The following is an 18,211-nucleotide window of genomic DNA, read 5'->3' as shown; positions in this document are numbered from 1 at the left end:
ATTTCGACCATCTGGGGATTTTTAAGGTGCACCGAACGCAGAGCACGCAGGCGCTTTTTTTTTTTTCGCAACAATCTTAATGCGGCCCCTATGGCCGCGTGCTTAGCAGTGCCGCTGCGGGCGATTCGTCAGATATTTCAGAACGAGTGCACGACGACGTCATTTCGTCACTTTGTCGAGCGTACCTGACGGCGATACGAGTCGATTCAGGATCACGAATGTCCTGGTCGTAACCTTGTGCGAAGTCCTAACCTGAAATGCGCATGTCGCAAACATCCTGTCATCAGCTAACAGAACTTTCTTTTTGTGTTTTTAACAGCACTTGCGCCGCGCACTAGCAAATGTAAGGCTTCTTGCATACATGTCCCTGGTACGAAGAAAACTAGAATATACATCCCCTATGTGGAGCCCTAACCAAATCTTTCTGATATCTTCAACTTCACTAGAATCACTACAGAATCGAGCCACTAGATTCATTCATTCGTGCTATTCATAGAATGCCAGCTTATCATCTTTAAAAGCGAAATCCACCCTAACAAATCTGGCTTGTCGTTGTCAGATCGGCAGTATATGCTTGTTGCATCAGTTTTTTTTTTTTTCTCTCAGCTCACTTTGGTATTCCGCGCTACACCAAGCCCTCCGGCACGCATTTCACTCCGCTTTGGTCATCCCCTGCAATTTGCTCGTCCGCGCGCTCGTACTATATACAACGTTTGCTGCATAATTCTTTCCTCGCTCAGCCATTGACTGGAATGGCCTTCCACACGACGTCACTGCGATCACCTGCACATCTACATTTTCTGATTGCATAACTGCCATAATCGACCAATAATTTTTTTTCTTGTATACGCGATCACGTATACCTGTATCCACCCGTCATGGCATACCCCCAAATTGTGGGTCTTTAGGGCAATAAAGTGATGTGATTTGGTCGCCAAACCGTGACGCGCAGAATTTTTTTATCGTAGAGGGCAGCACAATATGCGCACGTGGTTTAAATAATGTGCAGCGCAGCAGTGGCCCCAACTAGCGCCGCTGCTGGAGCCAGTGCAGCGGCCGCCACTGACAGTAGCGGTAGTAGCTCGTCGTCCTGCAGTTGTGGCCACGGAGGCGCCGGCTCGGTCCAGCAGAGGCCCGAAGTGGGCTCGCATCTGGTTCCTCGGGGACAGCGGCTGCACGGCGGGCCCTGCAAGTATATCGGCTTCGCGGGTTTGTTGCCCGCCGGTCCGAAATTGCAGACGTAGGCGTGCTCGTAGACGTATTGATCCGGCCCGCCCGACGCGCTCGGCACACTGAACACCATGGTCGAGTAGCTGCAGCCCACGAAGCCCGTCTGGGCCCACCACATCTGGGTGACGTTTTCGGCAGAGGCCAGGGGTTGGTAATATCTCACCGATGAAGGCGTCAAACGGGCGTGCTCCGAGAACCATTCCTTGATCACGCCGTTCCAGTACGAGACGTACCGGTGCGTCGCGTTGTGCAGCCGAGTGACGCTTTGGCCCGTTTTTTCAAACCTCCTCGTGAAACGGTTCGCCACGTCGTCGTGGAAGGGCCAGCCTGAAGCGTTGAGGAGGTAACTGGCGTGCACGTAGGCTAGGTTAAACAGTTCCTCGTCCCATTCCAACTTCAACATGTTGGAGGCGCTCGGAAAGTCCTTGCAGTTGCCGAGCGCTACGTTGCTGCGGAAGGAGTTCATGAGCCCCAGGATGATGTTCTTGTTCACTGTCTGTCCCCCGTAAGCTGGAAGTCCCGTAAGGTTGAGCAACGACTTGCAGGCCGTGTGCTGGGGGTTCCTTTTACTGTACTCCTCCAAGCAGAGTGGCGGCTGTCCTCGCGCGCAGGAAAGAATGGCGGCTAAAAGCACCAGCTCTGGCAGTCCGAAAATGCGGCGAAATGGACGGCGCAGCTGCGGCACGAGCAGAAGGTGGTGCGAGCTGCAAGCGAAAATAAAATTTACGTGTCTGTGAAACATGCCATTACAGGTTCCGGCACAAAAACAGTCCGAAGAATAGAAGCACGTAGGAAAAATAACAGGACTTTACTGACGCTCCGGACGCGGGACCGGCCTTCGTCGGAGCAATACACACGTGCAATGGTGGCGATATATAAGGTAACAATGGGCCGGGGGTCGGCAATGGACATGTGGCACCGGCACGATCAAATGTCAAAATAAAAGAAAGTTAGACATGCACGTGCACACATTTTCACATCATACTGACCAAGAGCGATAGGCATAAATGTGTATGTGGTAAAGAAGGATTGGAACTATATAGTGAGTAGCCCTCTCTAGCGCTTTCTAGCAGGTCGTCCTATTCAGCGCTTTTGCTCGTGAATGGCGCTCGTGTCGGGTGTCCGTGCGCTGCTCTAACGGTCAGTCCCAAATGCCGGTGATTAAAAAACGCCTTTACAATATATATATATAGTAAAGGTCTAGTGCCGCACCACCAGTGACAAGCCAGTTAAACCGGTACCTATTACGGCCTCCAGTCGGCTATGTCGCCGACCTTGCGCCCGACCGGCGGGTAGTTACCCGCCGTTCACCTTCACGCCCTCGCTCACTGTCACCGATGCGACCTCGCCCCGTAACTCGGGACGAAGAAAACTAACCGTCGCAGTCCAAGAGGCAAGGTATGCGACAAGGTCGAAATGTGAAAGTCCTCACCGCAGTCCCTAGAACGTAATCGATGTGTTTGTTGACGGTGTTCGCGCATCTGCACTCGTGGACACTGGAGTCGCCGTATGTGTTAGGAACGCTAAGCTTTGCCCGCTTACTTAGGAAAACCACAACGTCCCTTTCTGGACTATCCCTCCACACAGCCAGAGTTCCAATCGGTCGGCCGAGGTGAACGGACGTGTCGTCGGCGCGCTCCGCAATCACCGAGACTACGCGACCTTCACCGACCACCCTTGACCGCCCTTGCCCGGGCCGCTTTCGCCGGGAGTCATATGGGAAGCGACTTTCTCGCCGTTTCCCACCGACCGCCTTTTCTTCCCGGGACTTTGTTGCCGCTCTCCGCGCCTCTACAGCTCTGAAGCAGTTCCAATGCGGCTGCCCCTGCCGGGGCCATATAGCTCCCTTGGCGTGTTTTCTACACCATGAACCAAGAGCGCCAAGCGACCAGCTTCTTCCGAGGCCCATGTTCTAAACGGGCGTGCAAAGGGCCTTCGGCCAATTCGCCGCTCTGTTTCGATGGAGCATTTATCTACGGCAACGTCATTTTCCAACGAGCAGAAGACGCAATCGGCGACGGAGAACGCCGCCGCGCGTTCCTCAACAACAACGAAGATGCCCGAGGTGGATACCGCGGGAGTGGCCGCCGATCCCATCGTCGCCAATTTTCCCTCCCAACAGCGAGAGGTGGACATTCCGGCCGGGAAAAGGATGGAGGAATATGCTGCCCCGAACATTTACGACGACAAAACTGACGACGACACAGGTGGCTGTTGGAAGACAGTCATGCATAAGCGACGCATCCGTCAAACGCGCGCTAAGACGCAACCCTCCCAGAACATCTTGGGCGCTCCGGACGCCTCCCAGCCTACCGTACGCAAGCGCATTCGGAATTAGAACCTGCCTCAACTTCCTTTGCACGATGAAAAGATAATTCTGCGGCCTCACGGAGGACTTTGTCTCGATAAGTGGACGCGCCCAGAACTCGCCAGTGCTCTATGGAGTGCAGCCGGCTTGACCACCGAGGATCGTCAGGACATCATAGTCCGACTGCGACCTCAGCAGAACTTGGCAATCATCAGCACACCCCAGTCACACGTAGCCGACACATTGTACAAAGTGAGGGAGCTGAACCTTGGTCAGCGGGTCTATCTCATCACGACATATTTTGCGGCCCCAGACAACTCATGCAAGGGCATTGTTCCTGGCCTTTTGCCCGGTACACCGTCTTCCAAGCTAGTGGATGAGCTTGTGGCTCCTGGAACTCAAATACTTCAAGCACGAATGATGGGTCAAACCACCGTTGCGTTGGTAACATTTGAAGGACTTAAAGTGCCTCGCTACGTGCGTTTTTATGGTGCAGAACTCCACTGCTACCCCCATCGACCCCGCCAACTCGTTTGTAAGATATGTCACAAGCTCGGCCATTGGGCTGATTACTGTCCTACGCCGCACGTGGTCATTTGCGCGACGTGCGGGACTGACAACCCCACCCCGTCACATCCGTGCACCCCACACTGCAGATCCTGTGACGGGACCCACCCTACAGCGGATCCAAACTGCCCGCGGCGTGCTAGGCAGGCACTGAACAAAGCTTGGATGCGGAAAGCTGTCGAGAAAGAACGGCGTGAACTCCAACCCTCGAGCGACCCGACCACTACCACAGATACGGCGGAGACCCGAACGTCGCGCGCCCCATCGAAGGAGACCAGAAAAGTCCGGTCGGAGACCCGTTCGAGCTCCCGTCGCAAGTTCAAGTCTCGGTCCCGATCCCGCGAGGCATCGGTGCGCCTACCAGAGAAGCGCCCTCCTTCCCCATCTTCCCAACAACCCTACAAGAAGGTGCTTCAGGCCAACGCCCCAGCCAAGGTGACCCTGGTCCCTTCAGGGATGCAGCGGACCCCGGAGAAGAATACAGCAATGGAGGCGCCTCGGGAGGTAGGTCGGGCGGAGGGTCTCCCACAGCTCGCTCCGCCCCGTAAATCTCTCCCTACCCCTTCCCCTATTACCAATTCGTTACCAAATCCCGATCCTCTAATAGAAATAGCCCGCCTACCTCGTGACATGGAGGCGCGCTGTGAGCGCCTGCGAAAACAAATGGACGCGCTGGTGGCAGACATGAGCACTAGTATGCAGGCGGCTCTGGGCAGGATAGAACGCCAAATGGAGGTCGTTCAAATAGGGATTACGGAGCAAGTAAAATCATGTATAGAGTGCACTTTCGCACGCATGCAAGTTCCTGAGCTTAGCAGTAACAACGAAAGCGCGCTTTCCGACCAAGGCTCTCGGCTGCAACCTTCAAATTTGGGCACCCGGCGCCCGCTTCCCTATGCACGACTGTCTGCTTCCTCTCGCGATGATGCTGGCGCCGCGTAACGCGGAGCAACTAGTGGTGTGGCAGTGGAATTGTAGGGTATTCCGCCGGAAACGAGGTTCCCTATAGCAGTATATCGCCGCATCCACGAACCCTCCCGATGTCATCCTCTTACAGGAAGTCAGTTGCACCCCTTCTTTATCCGGCTACAGCGCGCTCTCGGGTGTCTCTCCTCTTGTAGGAGCCTTAGTTTCGAAACATGTTACATGTCGCATGCATACCACTAACATTGACATTCCTCACCAAATATTGGAAATAATTACGCAAGGTAAACGCAGCGAGAGTCTGTTTATACTCAATGCATACAGTTCCCCCCGTTCGCGAACACACTGTTTTCAGCACCTACTAACAGAATTTGGTAGGTTTGGAAGGGTTTGTGTGGTGGCCGGTGACTTTAACGCTCCGCATAGTGCATGGGGTTACGTTAAATCGCAGGCTAAAGGCACCCGCTTATGGAATGCCATCTGTAACATGAGATACACAATGCTTACCGACCCAGAGCACCCCACTCGGATGGGCAATAGCGTATCTCGTGACACCTGCCCTGACCTTACCTTCGTGCGCAATACTGGCCCAGTCGTTGCGCACGGGCCTTTAGAGGAGCACCTTGGTAGTGACCACTACATTGTAGCGACCACCTTGTCATTACGGGGTGCGCGCAGGCCCGAGCGAAATGTGCGTATAACGGATTGGGCAAAATTCAGGGAACTAAGTTATGCATTTCACACATATCCAGCAGCATGTTACATGTAGAGTTTGTGTACCCATCCATATCTTCAACATGCGCATTCATGTCTCCTAATACAGTTATCTCAAACCTTTTTCCTAGCTCATTGACGTCCGCTGCTATACAGTACAACTTTTTTTTTCCTCATTAGCATTTGATCCTGTCCAAAGGTATGCGAGGCCTAGAAGTGTTTTCGCCCCTGCTACTTTTCCTTTTAGCCATAAATGCGCCTTGCATTCCTGTTTGGCCCTTCGCCAATTTGTATTTTTATGAATGAGTGCTCAGATTCCCCTCTGCTACCCTGCACTCTGTTGCAGTATTCCCATGCATAATCAGGGTTACAGGGCGGTTGTTCCATTTCCCTAAGATGTGTCTCTACAAACCCATAAACCATTAAGTTCTCCTGCCTTAGTTGCTCTTCGATTTCCTCCCGTTTTAGCCTATTTCTGCCACCTTGCATGTTAATGAACCCTATGTCTGACTTAATTTGGCTCTGGTGCTTATTTCTGTCACCTCGCCTACAGTACCGATGCTTGCTTGTTTGTAGCTCCTGCCTCGAATCGTCCACGCCTACACTTGTTCTTTCAGGGTTCTGGGTCCCCTTAAAAAAGCTGTTGCCTGGCGACCCATATCCTGCCCCCTATCTGCTCCTACGCATTCGTCGCACCCACGCCGCACCACCGCCGTCCTTCTCGCGGGAGGAAGCAGTGGCATTACGCCAATTACAAACCGCAACTTTTCCAAATCGTGTCTCTCTCAATAAATTCTACCCACACTGTTATGCAGATCGTTGCCCTGGCTGTGGCAGCTCGCCCACAATCTTCCACGTCACGATTGAGTGCACTGCAAACCTCTTTCCTCCCTTGCCAACTCTCCTTTACCCCCTACGCAAGAAAGAGCTGTGGGACGATGCCCTCCGCGACGGACCTCCCGAGGTCCTCCGAGCTGTGATACAACGGGCTCGAAACATCGCCGGAATCATCTTAGGGACCCTGGACTGAGGGTTCCTCCCACACTGCTCTCGCCATTCAAATATTATTAATAAAGATGTTTTACTCTCTCTCTCTCCCCACAGCCAGTGCTCAGCATATTCACCCCTTGGCGGCTTGCACTGCTCGTGTTGTCATTGCCGGCGTTCTATAGGCCATAGAATTCATCCTTTCCTCGTGCTCTCATGACGTTATCCTCGGCTGGGATTTTCTCTCGCGCCACAATGCCGTTATTCATAGCGCACGGGCCAAAATATAACTCTCCCCGCTGTCAGATTTGCCGCTGACCGACAATTCTTTGCTTTCGAGGAAACTGCTTGTCGAAGCCGACACCTGCATTACTCCGAACGTCTCAATGGTCGTGCCCATGTTCTGCAGCGGAATCTCAGACGCTTTGCACTACTGTCTCCATCTGACTGCTTCCTCACTCGGAAAGGTCTGCTGCTACCTTCTGCGACAGTGGACGCATCACAAAGGGCTACAGCACCATTTTTTGTTTGCAAACCGTTTCCATACCCTGTGTTGCTGCTCCAACGGAAATGTCTTGTAAGTGTAGAAGCGATCGAAGAGGATGCAAGTTATGGAAATGCCCAATGACAATTACTGTGCTAGTTCCAGTGTGCTCAGCGCTGTTTAACGTGTGTAACAAACGCTGGGCTACAAAACCTTAAGTGCGATTTGCTCCTCGGGAGCTGACAATTCTATAGGGTTACCTCTTATGCAAGGATGGAATTCTCCCCGATCCAGCCAAACTTCGGGCCCTCGCCGAATTCCCTAAGCCAACGTCCGTCAAGAAATTGCGCAGTTTCATCGGCCTGTGTTCCTACTTCAGACGCTTCATTTGCAATTTCGCCGCCATCATATCGCCCCTGAAGAAGCTACTTATATAGAAGCAACAGGTCCCTCGCTTCCTAGTCGTCCGAGTGTGACGAGGCCTCTCAAAGCTCCGTCGTTTGCTAACGTATCTGCCTGTTTTGTGCCATTACGACTCCATAGCCCCTACTGAGGTGCACACAGATGCCAGGGGTGTTGGCCTAGGCGCTGTTCTTGCCCAGCGCCAACAGAGGTTTCCTGAATATGTCGTGGCTTATGCAAGACGTACGCTTACGAAGGCTGAGATTGATTATACTGTGACAGAAAAAGAATGCCTGGCCATCATCTGGGCTCACACCAAGTTCAGGTCTTATTGTGCGGCCGTCCATTTGCAGTAATCATGGACCACCGTGCACTATGTCGGCTGTCGCCCTTGAAAGATCCTTCAGGCCGTGTTGCCCAATGGCGCTTCGCTCACAGGACTACGATATCCGCGCGCTCTACCTTAGCAGACTCCAGCACTCTGAGCCGACGCCCTCTCGCGCTCTCCCTCGCCCGACGACAATGCCCGCTGCTCAATATCCCAGCTTGCCGTTTCTTCCATCGACTTTCGCACCATCGCTTCCGGACAGCGCAAGACCTACTGGATCATCTCGTTGATAGACTTGCTCTCTGATCCATCGGCACAACCTCGCGCGTTACATCGCCAAGCGCACCATTTCACAATTCGCCACGGCCAACTAACTTTATGGTTCCAACCATTCTCTACAATGTAAAAACATTACGGGGTATGCTTAGAACTTTCTAAGAATGTGAAGGCGAAAGACTAGTTGGACCTTCTGCTGACCTTCTGTTGAAATATCTGTTGAACTTGCTACATTCTACATTCCCAGAACGCCTGCGTCGCATTATGGCCGCATGTTGCTCTCGTCGGGCCGCTGCCGCAGCTTTATCCATACTGCTCTAGCCTTTTCCGCCGTGACGTACTTTCTCGGTCTTTCACAACCGCGACTAGTGACTGGTGCGTCGTCACCCATAGCCATGGGGAATAAAGCTCTGAGCCCACGCGGCGACGTATGCAAGACCTGCGAGCGTGCTGCCGCCGCGTGCAGAACGTTCTACGGGCGCCCCGCTGACATTTCCCCCTCCTCCGTCGCCCTTTCTCAGAACGTTCCTCCAGTGCTGCTGTTTCCCTTTCCCGGCGCCTCCGTTTTTCTGTGCCTCTCAACTCGACCTTGAAACAGAGATCTAAGGCTTTCGCCTTGAAATGATGCACTGTTCCCTGTACATTGATGAGTGCTTACAGCCTCTGCCTTACGGGGATATTAGCCCTTGCATTTTCTGTACCTCACAACTCGACCTAAAGGCATAGAGATCTAAGGCTATTGCCCTAATAATAAAAAGTGGCTACGAAATTCGCGAAGAGTTAGCGTACTAAACGGGTAAAAAGGCAAGTTTACCGGCACTTTCATTGATTCCACAAGCCGCCGCCTTAAAATGATTAATTGGATACGATTCTTGAAGCTCTCTTTCGTGGTTGGAACGAATACCAGATTGAAGGATTGTTACGGTGATTTTACCAATTGAGTGGCCCGGAATATGCACGTGTTTTGATAGTAGAAGATTAGGGAGAGCAGCAGCACGACACTTATGGTTGTTAAATTGGTGTCTGAATGGCGTTTCAGTTTGTGCAATGTACTGTAATTTACATAATATATTTAGCGCGAGCGTGGACACGGAACACACAAAAAAGCGATAAGGACAAGCGCTGTGGAGGCACTACAAGTATTCGCCTTACGGGCGCTAGACTCACCTAGTCAGTTTGTAGGGTTCATTCTGTTTCGCCTAGCGTTTCAGGAATAGGCCCGCATGGTGCTTTGCATTGCTGATCGGGGCCTAGGTCGCAGGCTTGTCGCTGGGGTTTCGTTGTCTGTTCGGGTCTCCACGACGACAAATAGACAACGAAACCTCAACGACAACATTGCGAACTAGACGCCTATCAGCAAACGCAAAGCACCCTGCGGACCAATTCCCGAATGCCTAGGCGGAACAGAATCAATCCTACAAACTGACTAGGTGAGTCTAGCGCCCGTGAGGCGAATATTTATAGTGCACCTACCGCCTTAGTGAGGCTTAGAAAGAGTGGTGGAAAGCGCACTCGGAATGAACTGCATGTATCGAGTTTACTACATACTTAGCGGCTCGCGTTGCACCTAGGGGGATTCGGTCTTTCAGTAAAAGAAGCCACCAGTCAAATGTCCGATAAGAATTTTGCTCGGTGGCATGAGACCCTTACAACGACCTCTTTAGGTCTTGTCCGTATTACTCACAATCATTATCAGCATGATTTCTAATGACATGCTAAATACGGAACCATAATTGTGCGCCAGAGGTGACTTCAGCACGCAGGAAATCGCCGAGTTAGAAACTTACAAATTAAACAAAAAGCGAAGTGAGATTTATATTAAAAAAAGTAAAATGTTGCTCCGTAATGGCGTGGACAGCTCGTTGTTTCCAAGGCAGGTAATAACGGCGACCGCGATAAGATCCTTTCCTAAGCTAGTGAACATAGTGAACCTCCCCCACGTAAGCCTAACTAGGGATGAACTTCGCATTCTACCAAGGGGCCTAACCTTTTGTCCTGCAACTGGCGGATATAAGGATTTTCAGTTGGCTGAGGATCTGGACAACTTTTCACGTAACATGAGCGAACGGGTATATTTCTGCGACCGTCCATCCACTTCGGACAGGCAGCCATTTATGCCTTCTAGCAATCACTGTAGCAACCTCCTGCCCAGCGTGACAAATACTTATAGACATGCATATTGCCGCCGTCCAACGTGACGTCATTAAAGCGTATGAAGATAAAAATTCATTTAAGCCGAATATTTCATTAGAAGAAAGGAAAACCATCACTTAATTGGCTAAACGCAGTGATGTCGTAGTAACGCTAGCGGACAAAGGTGGTGCCGTGGTAATCACGAGCAAAACGCATTATATAAGCGAAACCCAGAGATAGATAAATGATCAGACTTTCTGTAAGCGCCAAGACTGTGAATCTACTACAGATTTTAAAGCAATCGTCGAAAATAGCATAGCAGGTCTCGTAAAATCTAAGCAATTAAGCGAAAACGCAGTAGCTTCACTCGTTCCACTCAGTCCCATCCCTGGCAGGCCCTATTTTCTGTTTAAAATACACAAAGAAAACTGTCCCGGACGCCCCGTTGTTTCGGGCACTGGCGCTGTCACGGAGAAACTTTCGTGTTACGTTCATGTAATAATCAGCAGCGTTCCATGTATTTTAGAGCGCAGCTCTTTGGCGTCCGTTCCTGGGTTTCGCGTCGTCGTCGTCGTCGGCCTCGTAACCAGCTCCGCCCCCTTTTCATCCCCCCAGCGCTAGCAGCGACCGACTGATACCGCTGGATGCCTCTGACGCCGCTAGAGAGTCAAGATAACGTGACTGCATAGAACACCGTCGCCGCCATGCAGAAAGAGGAGGAAAGGGTCCCCCCCCCCTGTTCTTGTGTGGCGGATAGGGTGCTCTTCAGTTGCCGACGCGCCGGTTATTCGTTGTCCCTGAAACCAACTCCGCAGCTGGGGTTGACTCACTATCGGCGTCAGCGGCATCAGTCAGTCGCTGCTATCTCTTCCCTCCTCCCTTTATCGTGTTGTCCGCTTGCTGCGCGCGCTTCTGCCCCCATCGTTTGCCGCTGGGTGTACACGCCGCCCCCCTCCCCCCTCTTCCTGCGAGTCTCCGGTTGTCAAAGCGCCGGCTCGAACTTAATTCCTTTCTTCGCTCCTCCTCCAATGCAACCCCTGTGCGGTGGCAATCAGAGAGCCAGATCGGTGGCGGCGGATCTGTATATGTGCACCGCCCGAGCCGAAATTGCCGCTGCCGTTCGCCCTGTGCGGTGGCAATCAGAGAGCCAGATCGGTGGCGGCTTGACATAAAGACAAACAGCAATTTCCTAACACTTATGCGGGAGAACATCCCGTTCCTCTCGCTCGTAACGCGTCCCACGGCTGTGACAACCTCGCGAGGCACTTGTATACATCTCGTCTTTGAGAATCAAGCATTGGTGTACCAAGTCGAACATATATCAGTCTATTTCTCCGACCACAAAGCTTCCTTCATGACTGTCAAGAACTGTTAGTGGAGTCTTTGTTAAAGGAATACGTGTGAAAAATAAAAAGAAAATTCTGTGATAGCGCATACATGTGTTGCTCGATTTCTTTGCCTCAATCTATCGAAAAGGTGAAACAGCTTATTTGCTGCGCTCAAACTTCGCATTAGGAAGTAACGTAATCGTCGGTAATTTTTTCCATCCTATCTTAAAGATACGAACCATTTTTGTTGGACATGACGACCTCCTGATACCAGAGAATTTACTTCTCGTGGCATCCCACGTGGTTTAACTCTATAAAATGAAATCCCCCATATTGATGGCATTCAAGCAGTTGTTCGTGCATATGTTCAGGCAGTTGTCAATGACTGATTGTCTGATGAAAAAAAAAACCGTATAGTGATACACTGTCCGAATTATTACAGCGAAGCTCTTAAGGGCTACTTTTCCACTATCGTGTCCGCGTGCAGAAAAAAAATCCTGAAGATAGTGCAATGCCGGGCCGACCCGCTGCGGAGTTGACGCAGGCGTTAAGCACTCCCCATACGTTGGCCGATCCCGAAGATAGTGCAATGCCGGGACAAACCGCGGCGGAGGTGCAGTTCACCCTTAAAGGGCCCACATACACAGCTTCGCTGGTCATCCTTCTTCACAGTGTGGAAGGGCACTGAATTTTGAAATAAATTTTAAAACTCAATAATTTTGAATTTGACTGTTCGCATTACCTTCAAATAAGTGGCACATCAATGGGCACTCGCATCGGACTTACGAATTTTTATGTCTGTTCGGGAGAATGACTTTCTTAGCAAGCGAGAATTAAAACCTCTTTCATTTATTTTTCGCATGAGTACTCTCGTTTTACGATTAGCTTTCTGGACGTTACAGTTTACCTATCTAAAAACTATTTAACCACAAAACTCTACAGAAAATAAACGGACAGGCATCCTTATCTTCACTTTAAAAGTTCAATCGTAAAACACTGGAAAACGAGTATACCACATAGTCAGGAGCTCCGCTTTAAAAAGTTTTGCTCGGAACTGTCAGACTTTTATAAAAATTGTGAACTTCACGAAGCTTTAATCCAGCAGGAATACCCACGTCACATTGTTGATGATGCCGTTGAAAGGGCCGATGCGCTGGATCAGAAGGATTAGTTCCGCGCAAAAAGGCGATCGTCCATTGAGACAGAAAGTAACCTTGTTTTAACCCACTCAGCATTGGTTCCAAATGTTTCGTCAGCCCTTAAAAACATTTCAACGTACTAGCGTAGAGTGATCACCTTAAAGTTATCTTTGCAGAACTACCTCAGGTAGTCTTCAGGCGGTCTAGTAATCTGCATGACATCTTGACGTAATGGAAAACGAGGATTCCTGAGTCTGCGGATTGCCGACCTTGCAATAAGGCACGGTGCAAGGTTTGTGCACACATGACGACATCATGTATTGCCAAAACCAATGCCTCCGATTTCTACATGAAAAGTAAAGGCAACTTTGCCTGCGACACTAACAACTGCATCTATTCGCTCGAATATTGTTTGTAAATTTCAGCATGTTGAACAAACTGAGACGCCGTTCAGATACCACTTTAACAACGGTATGTGTCATGCTGCTACTATACCTAATCTTCTGCTAGCAAAACACGTCCGTATATATTACGGGCCACTAATGTGAATACATCGCCACAACAACCCTTCAATCTTGGTTTTCGTTCCCACCACGAAAGAGAGCTTCGAGAATCGTATCTTATAATTTTAAAGCGGTAACATGTGGAATCGATGAAAGTGCTGGCAAACTTTCCCTTTTGCCCGTTTAGTGTTCTAACTCCCCGAGGGCGTCATCGCTTCTTATTATTTTATATATACATGTATCCCTATTCCTCTTGGTCGCTATGATGTCAAAATGTGTGCCACAAGTGCTGGTGCCACGTGTCCATTGCCGACCACCCTCCCCTTGTTGTCTTATATATCGCCACCGTTGCATATGTGTATCCCTCCGACGAAGGCCGCGGTCCCGCGGCGCGAACTTCAGTGAAGTCCTGTTATTTTTCCAACATGCTTTTATTCTTTGAACTCTGCATATAAGGACGAGTGTCACTAAGATGAACACGCAAATTTTGTCAGCATCATCGAGCCTGCAAACTTCATCGTCATCCCAGATAACACCGAGGCGACATTTTACAGTAATACACTAGAATGAGGTGTCTTGTATACGCGAGCTCGCGGTACATTGGCCTGGACAACGTCCCGCCACCTTTCGCAGGCGTGGATGTTCTCTCGAAAATAGCGCACCGCAGCAGCGAATGGCAGTGCGCATATAGGACATATCGTCATTAGAACGAGAGCGCAACTTAACACACAAACACTGATGAAATATGAATAACAGGCGCGGTCGTCTTGTCTTCGGCTGTGTTTGTGTGTTAATTCGCACCCCTCTTCCGAAAGCAAAGTTTCATCAAGTAGCCTGGGATGCATTGATCTCAATTTAGTCCAGCTGAAACGCAGCTCCTCAGACATTCATAAGCATTTACTCCATACGTGGCTCTCTGCTCATTGACCTGGCATGAACGCTGTATACAAAACTCTGCGTGCATTGCGTACGCTGCCTCCTCACAGACATCCACGGTCGTTGATATGGGAGATCTGCAGTCCAACTAACCTGCGGCCTTTAATGCCAAGCATGTATAGTATACCGGCCCAGATTTTGTTACGTGGTTGTCCGTCCGAATGGCATGCACATCCTTCAACGTCGCGCGTGTGTGTGGGTTTTTTAAAAAAAATACATTAAACGTCCGTTAGAGGGACTTCAACCAAGGTATCCATAGCAGTAGCCCAATGCTCTATTAACAAGACTATAAACTTTTTCTTTTTATGCATTGCGCAATATCGTGCGCAACACATAACACCGACGCCATCATGCTGTTAGTGGAGCTCACGTTAACTGTGGTTGAAGATCGACAAGATCGTCCAACAGAGGCACCCAACGAGGCGTTTATTCTTGTGCCGCGAATACTGCTAGAACATTTGGCACTTGCGATGAAATTTCCCCGTGTCAACATTACAGGCGCATGCACGACACGACATGATATAGAGTTCTAGATAAGGAAACAAAATATGCTTGCGTTTCGCTTGTGTAAATTCACGCACCGCCGCTTCGTGAGAACAGTGGCTCCGAGACGCGAACCTTCACTGGAAGCCAGAAGCCTCGCTGGCCGTCAGTGCTAGTGGGGAGAGGCGATGGTTGATCCGCGAGGCGAATCGAGAGCTCAAGACAAGTCGCCCGAAGCAGCGATGCGGAGAAGACATTTCGTGTTTCAGGTTAATGTTTGTTTATTAATTAGTTTTCTTTTTCGCCATAACGTAGCGCACCTACGCGGACAGGCGATCTGTCTGATGGTTATAGAGAAAGCCAACGAGCAACAAACATACAGTCGCCCACGGATGGGACACTACCTATAGTGAACAAGACCCACGGTGCGGAACGTAAAGCGCGAACTTAAAGCTGTCTTCGTTAAAAACTGCACTAAAAAGGTCGACACACAGTAGTAAAAGACGGGACCGGTCAGGTACCACCACCAACTTTTTTTAAGGTGATGCACCACATAAGCATAGCTGTTGCCCCCACCAGTGCAAGCGCACAATTCCAATATATGCTAAATACATTCATCTCATAATATTATGAAGTCGCAGTTTCACCCGGAAGGCAAAACAATGATTACGATAGCAGATTAGTGGACAGCTATACGAAGTGAGAACAGTAGTTTCATAGGCCGTATAAACTTGTAACCATAGGCATACTAACTAAATTACCAACCATGGTGTCACGCGCGCACAAGCAAACATGAAAACATCTCACTCGATAACCGCGGAAATTCTCTGTCTAAACGCTGCAGTGAGGAAAGGCGACAGCAGCAGCGAGCGAATTGACCTTCGTGCTGCCGATCGCATCAGTGCGAACTAAGCCGCGAATACAGCGCAGCACGCACTCTACCGGCCGACGATGGCTTTCAGGACACAGCGGCCCGGCCGGGCGCACGTGGCCACCCGGAGTAGAACGCGCCCCCATGCCGCCGATGCGTTGCGTGCGACGAAAGGCGGCGCGCTTCCTCCCCGTTTTGCTCCGTTGCGTGCGCGAGCTTGAGCCGCGATCGCCGGCTCACGCTGGCACGCTTTCACTCGCACATACAGCATGCGGCGCGCGGCCACGATTTCATCACCTTTGGACTTTATACGGAGCCTCACGGCTGGCGCTGGCGGCAGGAATGCGCCTGGAGTGTCCACATAATTGCTATCGCAATAAAACATTGCCGAGATTACCGCATCTCAGACGCATGCAGAGATATTGCAGTGTCACACACTTCTCGCCTTTTTTTACTTCTAAGGTTCGTCGATCAGACGCGCGCGACAGAACTCTCCGAAATCACCGCACCGACTGGTTGCGCCGCGACGCGCTGCGCTGTGCAGGGTACCCCACATAAATGGAGCCAAGAATTTAAAAATGAAAGGCGCGTCGGAAGCGAATTGAACAGAACGCATACCATTCGCGATAGCCTATAGTAACTCAGATAATGTTTTGTTTTCAGCGTAACTCACTAATTAATTAGGTTTAATTACCCAACTTTTTTTAATTATGTGCTGAGGTCCCCAAGTATGATATGCAGATTTGTAGAGCACCTTCAGAAAACACTGATCGAGTTGTTTCCTTTACGATACCTCTCGCTTAGTCCTTCTTTTTCCAGGTTGCAAAGAAAGACCGCAATATGAAAAGAAAAGCCACGTGCCGGAGGGCTTGCGTGTTTCAAGTTGCCCCCGTGTCCCTGTCGATTTCGCGCTGTCTGTCACCATGGAGAATTCGCAACTGAACTAAAATCGAGGCTGTATACATGTGGTCTCTTCGATTTGACTGCACCAGGCTGCAGTGCAGCGCCCGCCGTGTGCACCGCACTCTTCGATTTCACCTCGTGCAAGGCAAGTGCTGCACGACTGCACATTTCGCCTGCACTCAACACGTTGGAAGTGCACGCATCGTGCAAGCCCTCGGTAGCAGACGACACGGCGCATCGCGCTAGTTTAATAATGGCGCGCGGGCGCCATCTCGTATAGCTAAATATAGTCACTACAGATGGCATAAGAATGTGAGGTACCAGTTCGATGCCTGAATGGTTGTGAGGGAAATTTAGTAAAGTCATGTGACATGTTAAATTGCTTTGGACCAATGAATTGCTTGGAACGCGTTCTCTGGCGGAAAAAGAACAGCATCCGCGCCCATTATATCGTTTTCACGGTGTGGTACTATCACGTTAGCGATTACTGCGACAACGAAAAGAAAGTACCTTCCATTTTGCTACACGCAACTTTGTCCAAATGGTTCGCGACAGGCTTGAACTAAGTTGAAGGGAGGTGCTGCCAAATTGAAGAAGCATGCACGCACCGCAGCTAAACTTTTAACGCAGTGCGCTTGAGAGCAAAACATATTTTGAACCGCGAGAAGTCACGCCAAAAAAAACTTAAAATCATGTAGCGGCCTCTGATCTCTACTTTAGTAGAGATCAGTGGTAGCAACCGCAACAGACGCTACCCCATGCTCTCTCGCAGTAGTCTGTGTCGTGTCACTGCAGCAGACGTTACGGTACCATGAGCCAAACACGCGAAATGCGCTGAGCGGGCAAGAACGCCTGCATGCACTTTCCTATTCGTTTTTGAAATAAACCTGCAGCGCTAGTGCAGGAACTGCACTTGAATTTCCTGAACCGGCACTGTACTCTACTGCACTCCCACTGTACGGCAACAGAACTAGTTCCAAAAGTGCAGCCAAATTGAATAGACTTACGGTATCGAGTCATTATTGTTACGCTCAGCGCTGCGTCAGCTGCGCAAGTGAAGAATTTCAAAGGAACGTTCGCAGAAACCTGCACGGTGTCAAACCACTGCCCGGCCTGTCCGACGTAGCATGCGACCGTACCAATGTTTACCGACTGTACTGCGCCGAGAAAACCGGCTCACTAACTGGCTTTTAGCGGTATTGTCGAGCAAAGAACTGCCGGACGAACTGCCAGCGAGCTGAGACCCTGATTTCCTTGCCGCCTGCGAGCAAAATATGCAATCCCATTCCGAACGGTTCGCGCTTCAATTCTATCACGCAATTCGTATCCTTGAGCTTAATTGCCGTGCGCGAGCAAACAGCAGATGATATACATGAAACAATGATCATGAACGGTACCTCATTTTGGAGATCTTGCGAAAGCCAAAGACGCCCCGCAAAGCTGCAAGTCCGGCCTGCAGAAACATGGGTCACAGATTCTTCCTCTTCTTCGTCTTCTTCTTCTACTTCTTCAGTTGCAGCTTACCTCTTAAGAATGGCAAACACCCACTACAGGAAACAGCGTTGCAAGAGAGCGGTGGCAGGAAAAGCTATAAATATAATAATGCGAACAACGATTCCTAACAACAATTATATCGTTGCTGTTTCACATCGCTGCGAGAGATGCAGGACTGAGCCATTGGTATAATAATATATT

At 50.3% G+C, this 18,211-nt stretch overlaps 1 protein-coding gene across 1 annotated transcript; it reads right to left on the bottom strand.

Annotated features, from left to right (window-relative positions):
* Positions 1 to 938: 938 nt before the first annotated feature.
* Positions 939 to 17,997, bottom strand: LOC142557970 (scoloptoxin SSD976-like). Its single transcript, XM_075670147.1, has 2 exons — positions 17,914 to 17,997; positions 939 to 1,934 (listed from the first exon to the last, which is right to left on the bottom strand). The coding sequence occupies exons 1-2, from the start codon at positions 17,979 to 17,981 to the stop codon at positions 995 to 997; spliced, it is 1,008 nt and encodes a 335-aa protein (XP_075526262.1). The 5' UTR covers positions 17,982 to 17,997; the 3' UTR covers positions 939 to 994.
* Between the last annotated feature and the right edge of the window lie 214 nt (positions 17,998 to 18,211).

This window comes from Dermacentor variabilis, chromosome 9 (genome assembly GCF_050947875.1).
Source record: "Dermacentor variabilis isolate Ectoservices chromosome 9, ASM5094787v1, whole genome shotgun sequence".
NCBI lineage: Eukaryota > Metazoa > Arthropoda > Arachnida > Ixodida > Ixodidae > Dermacentor > Dermacentor variabilis.
Note: the sequence above shows the minus strand (reverse complement) of the source record. Positions and strands in the feature narration are given on the sequence as shown.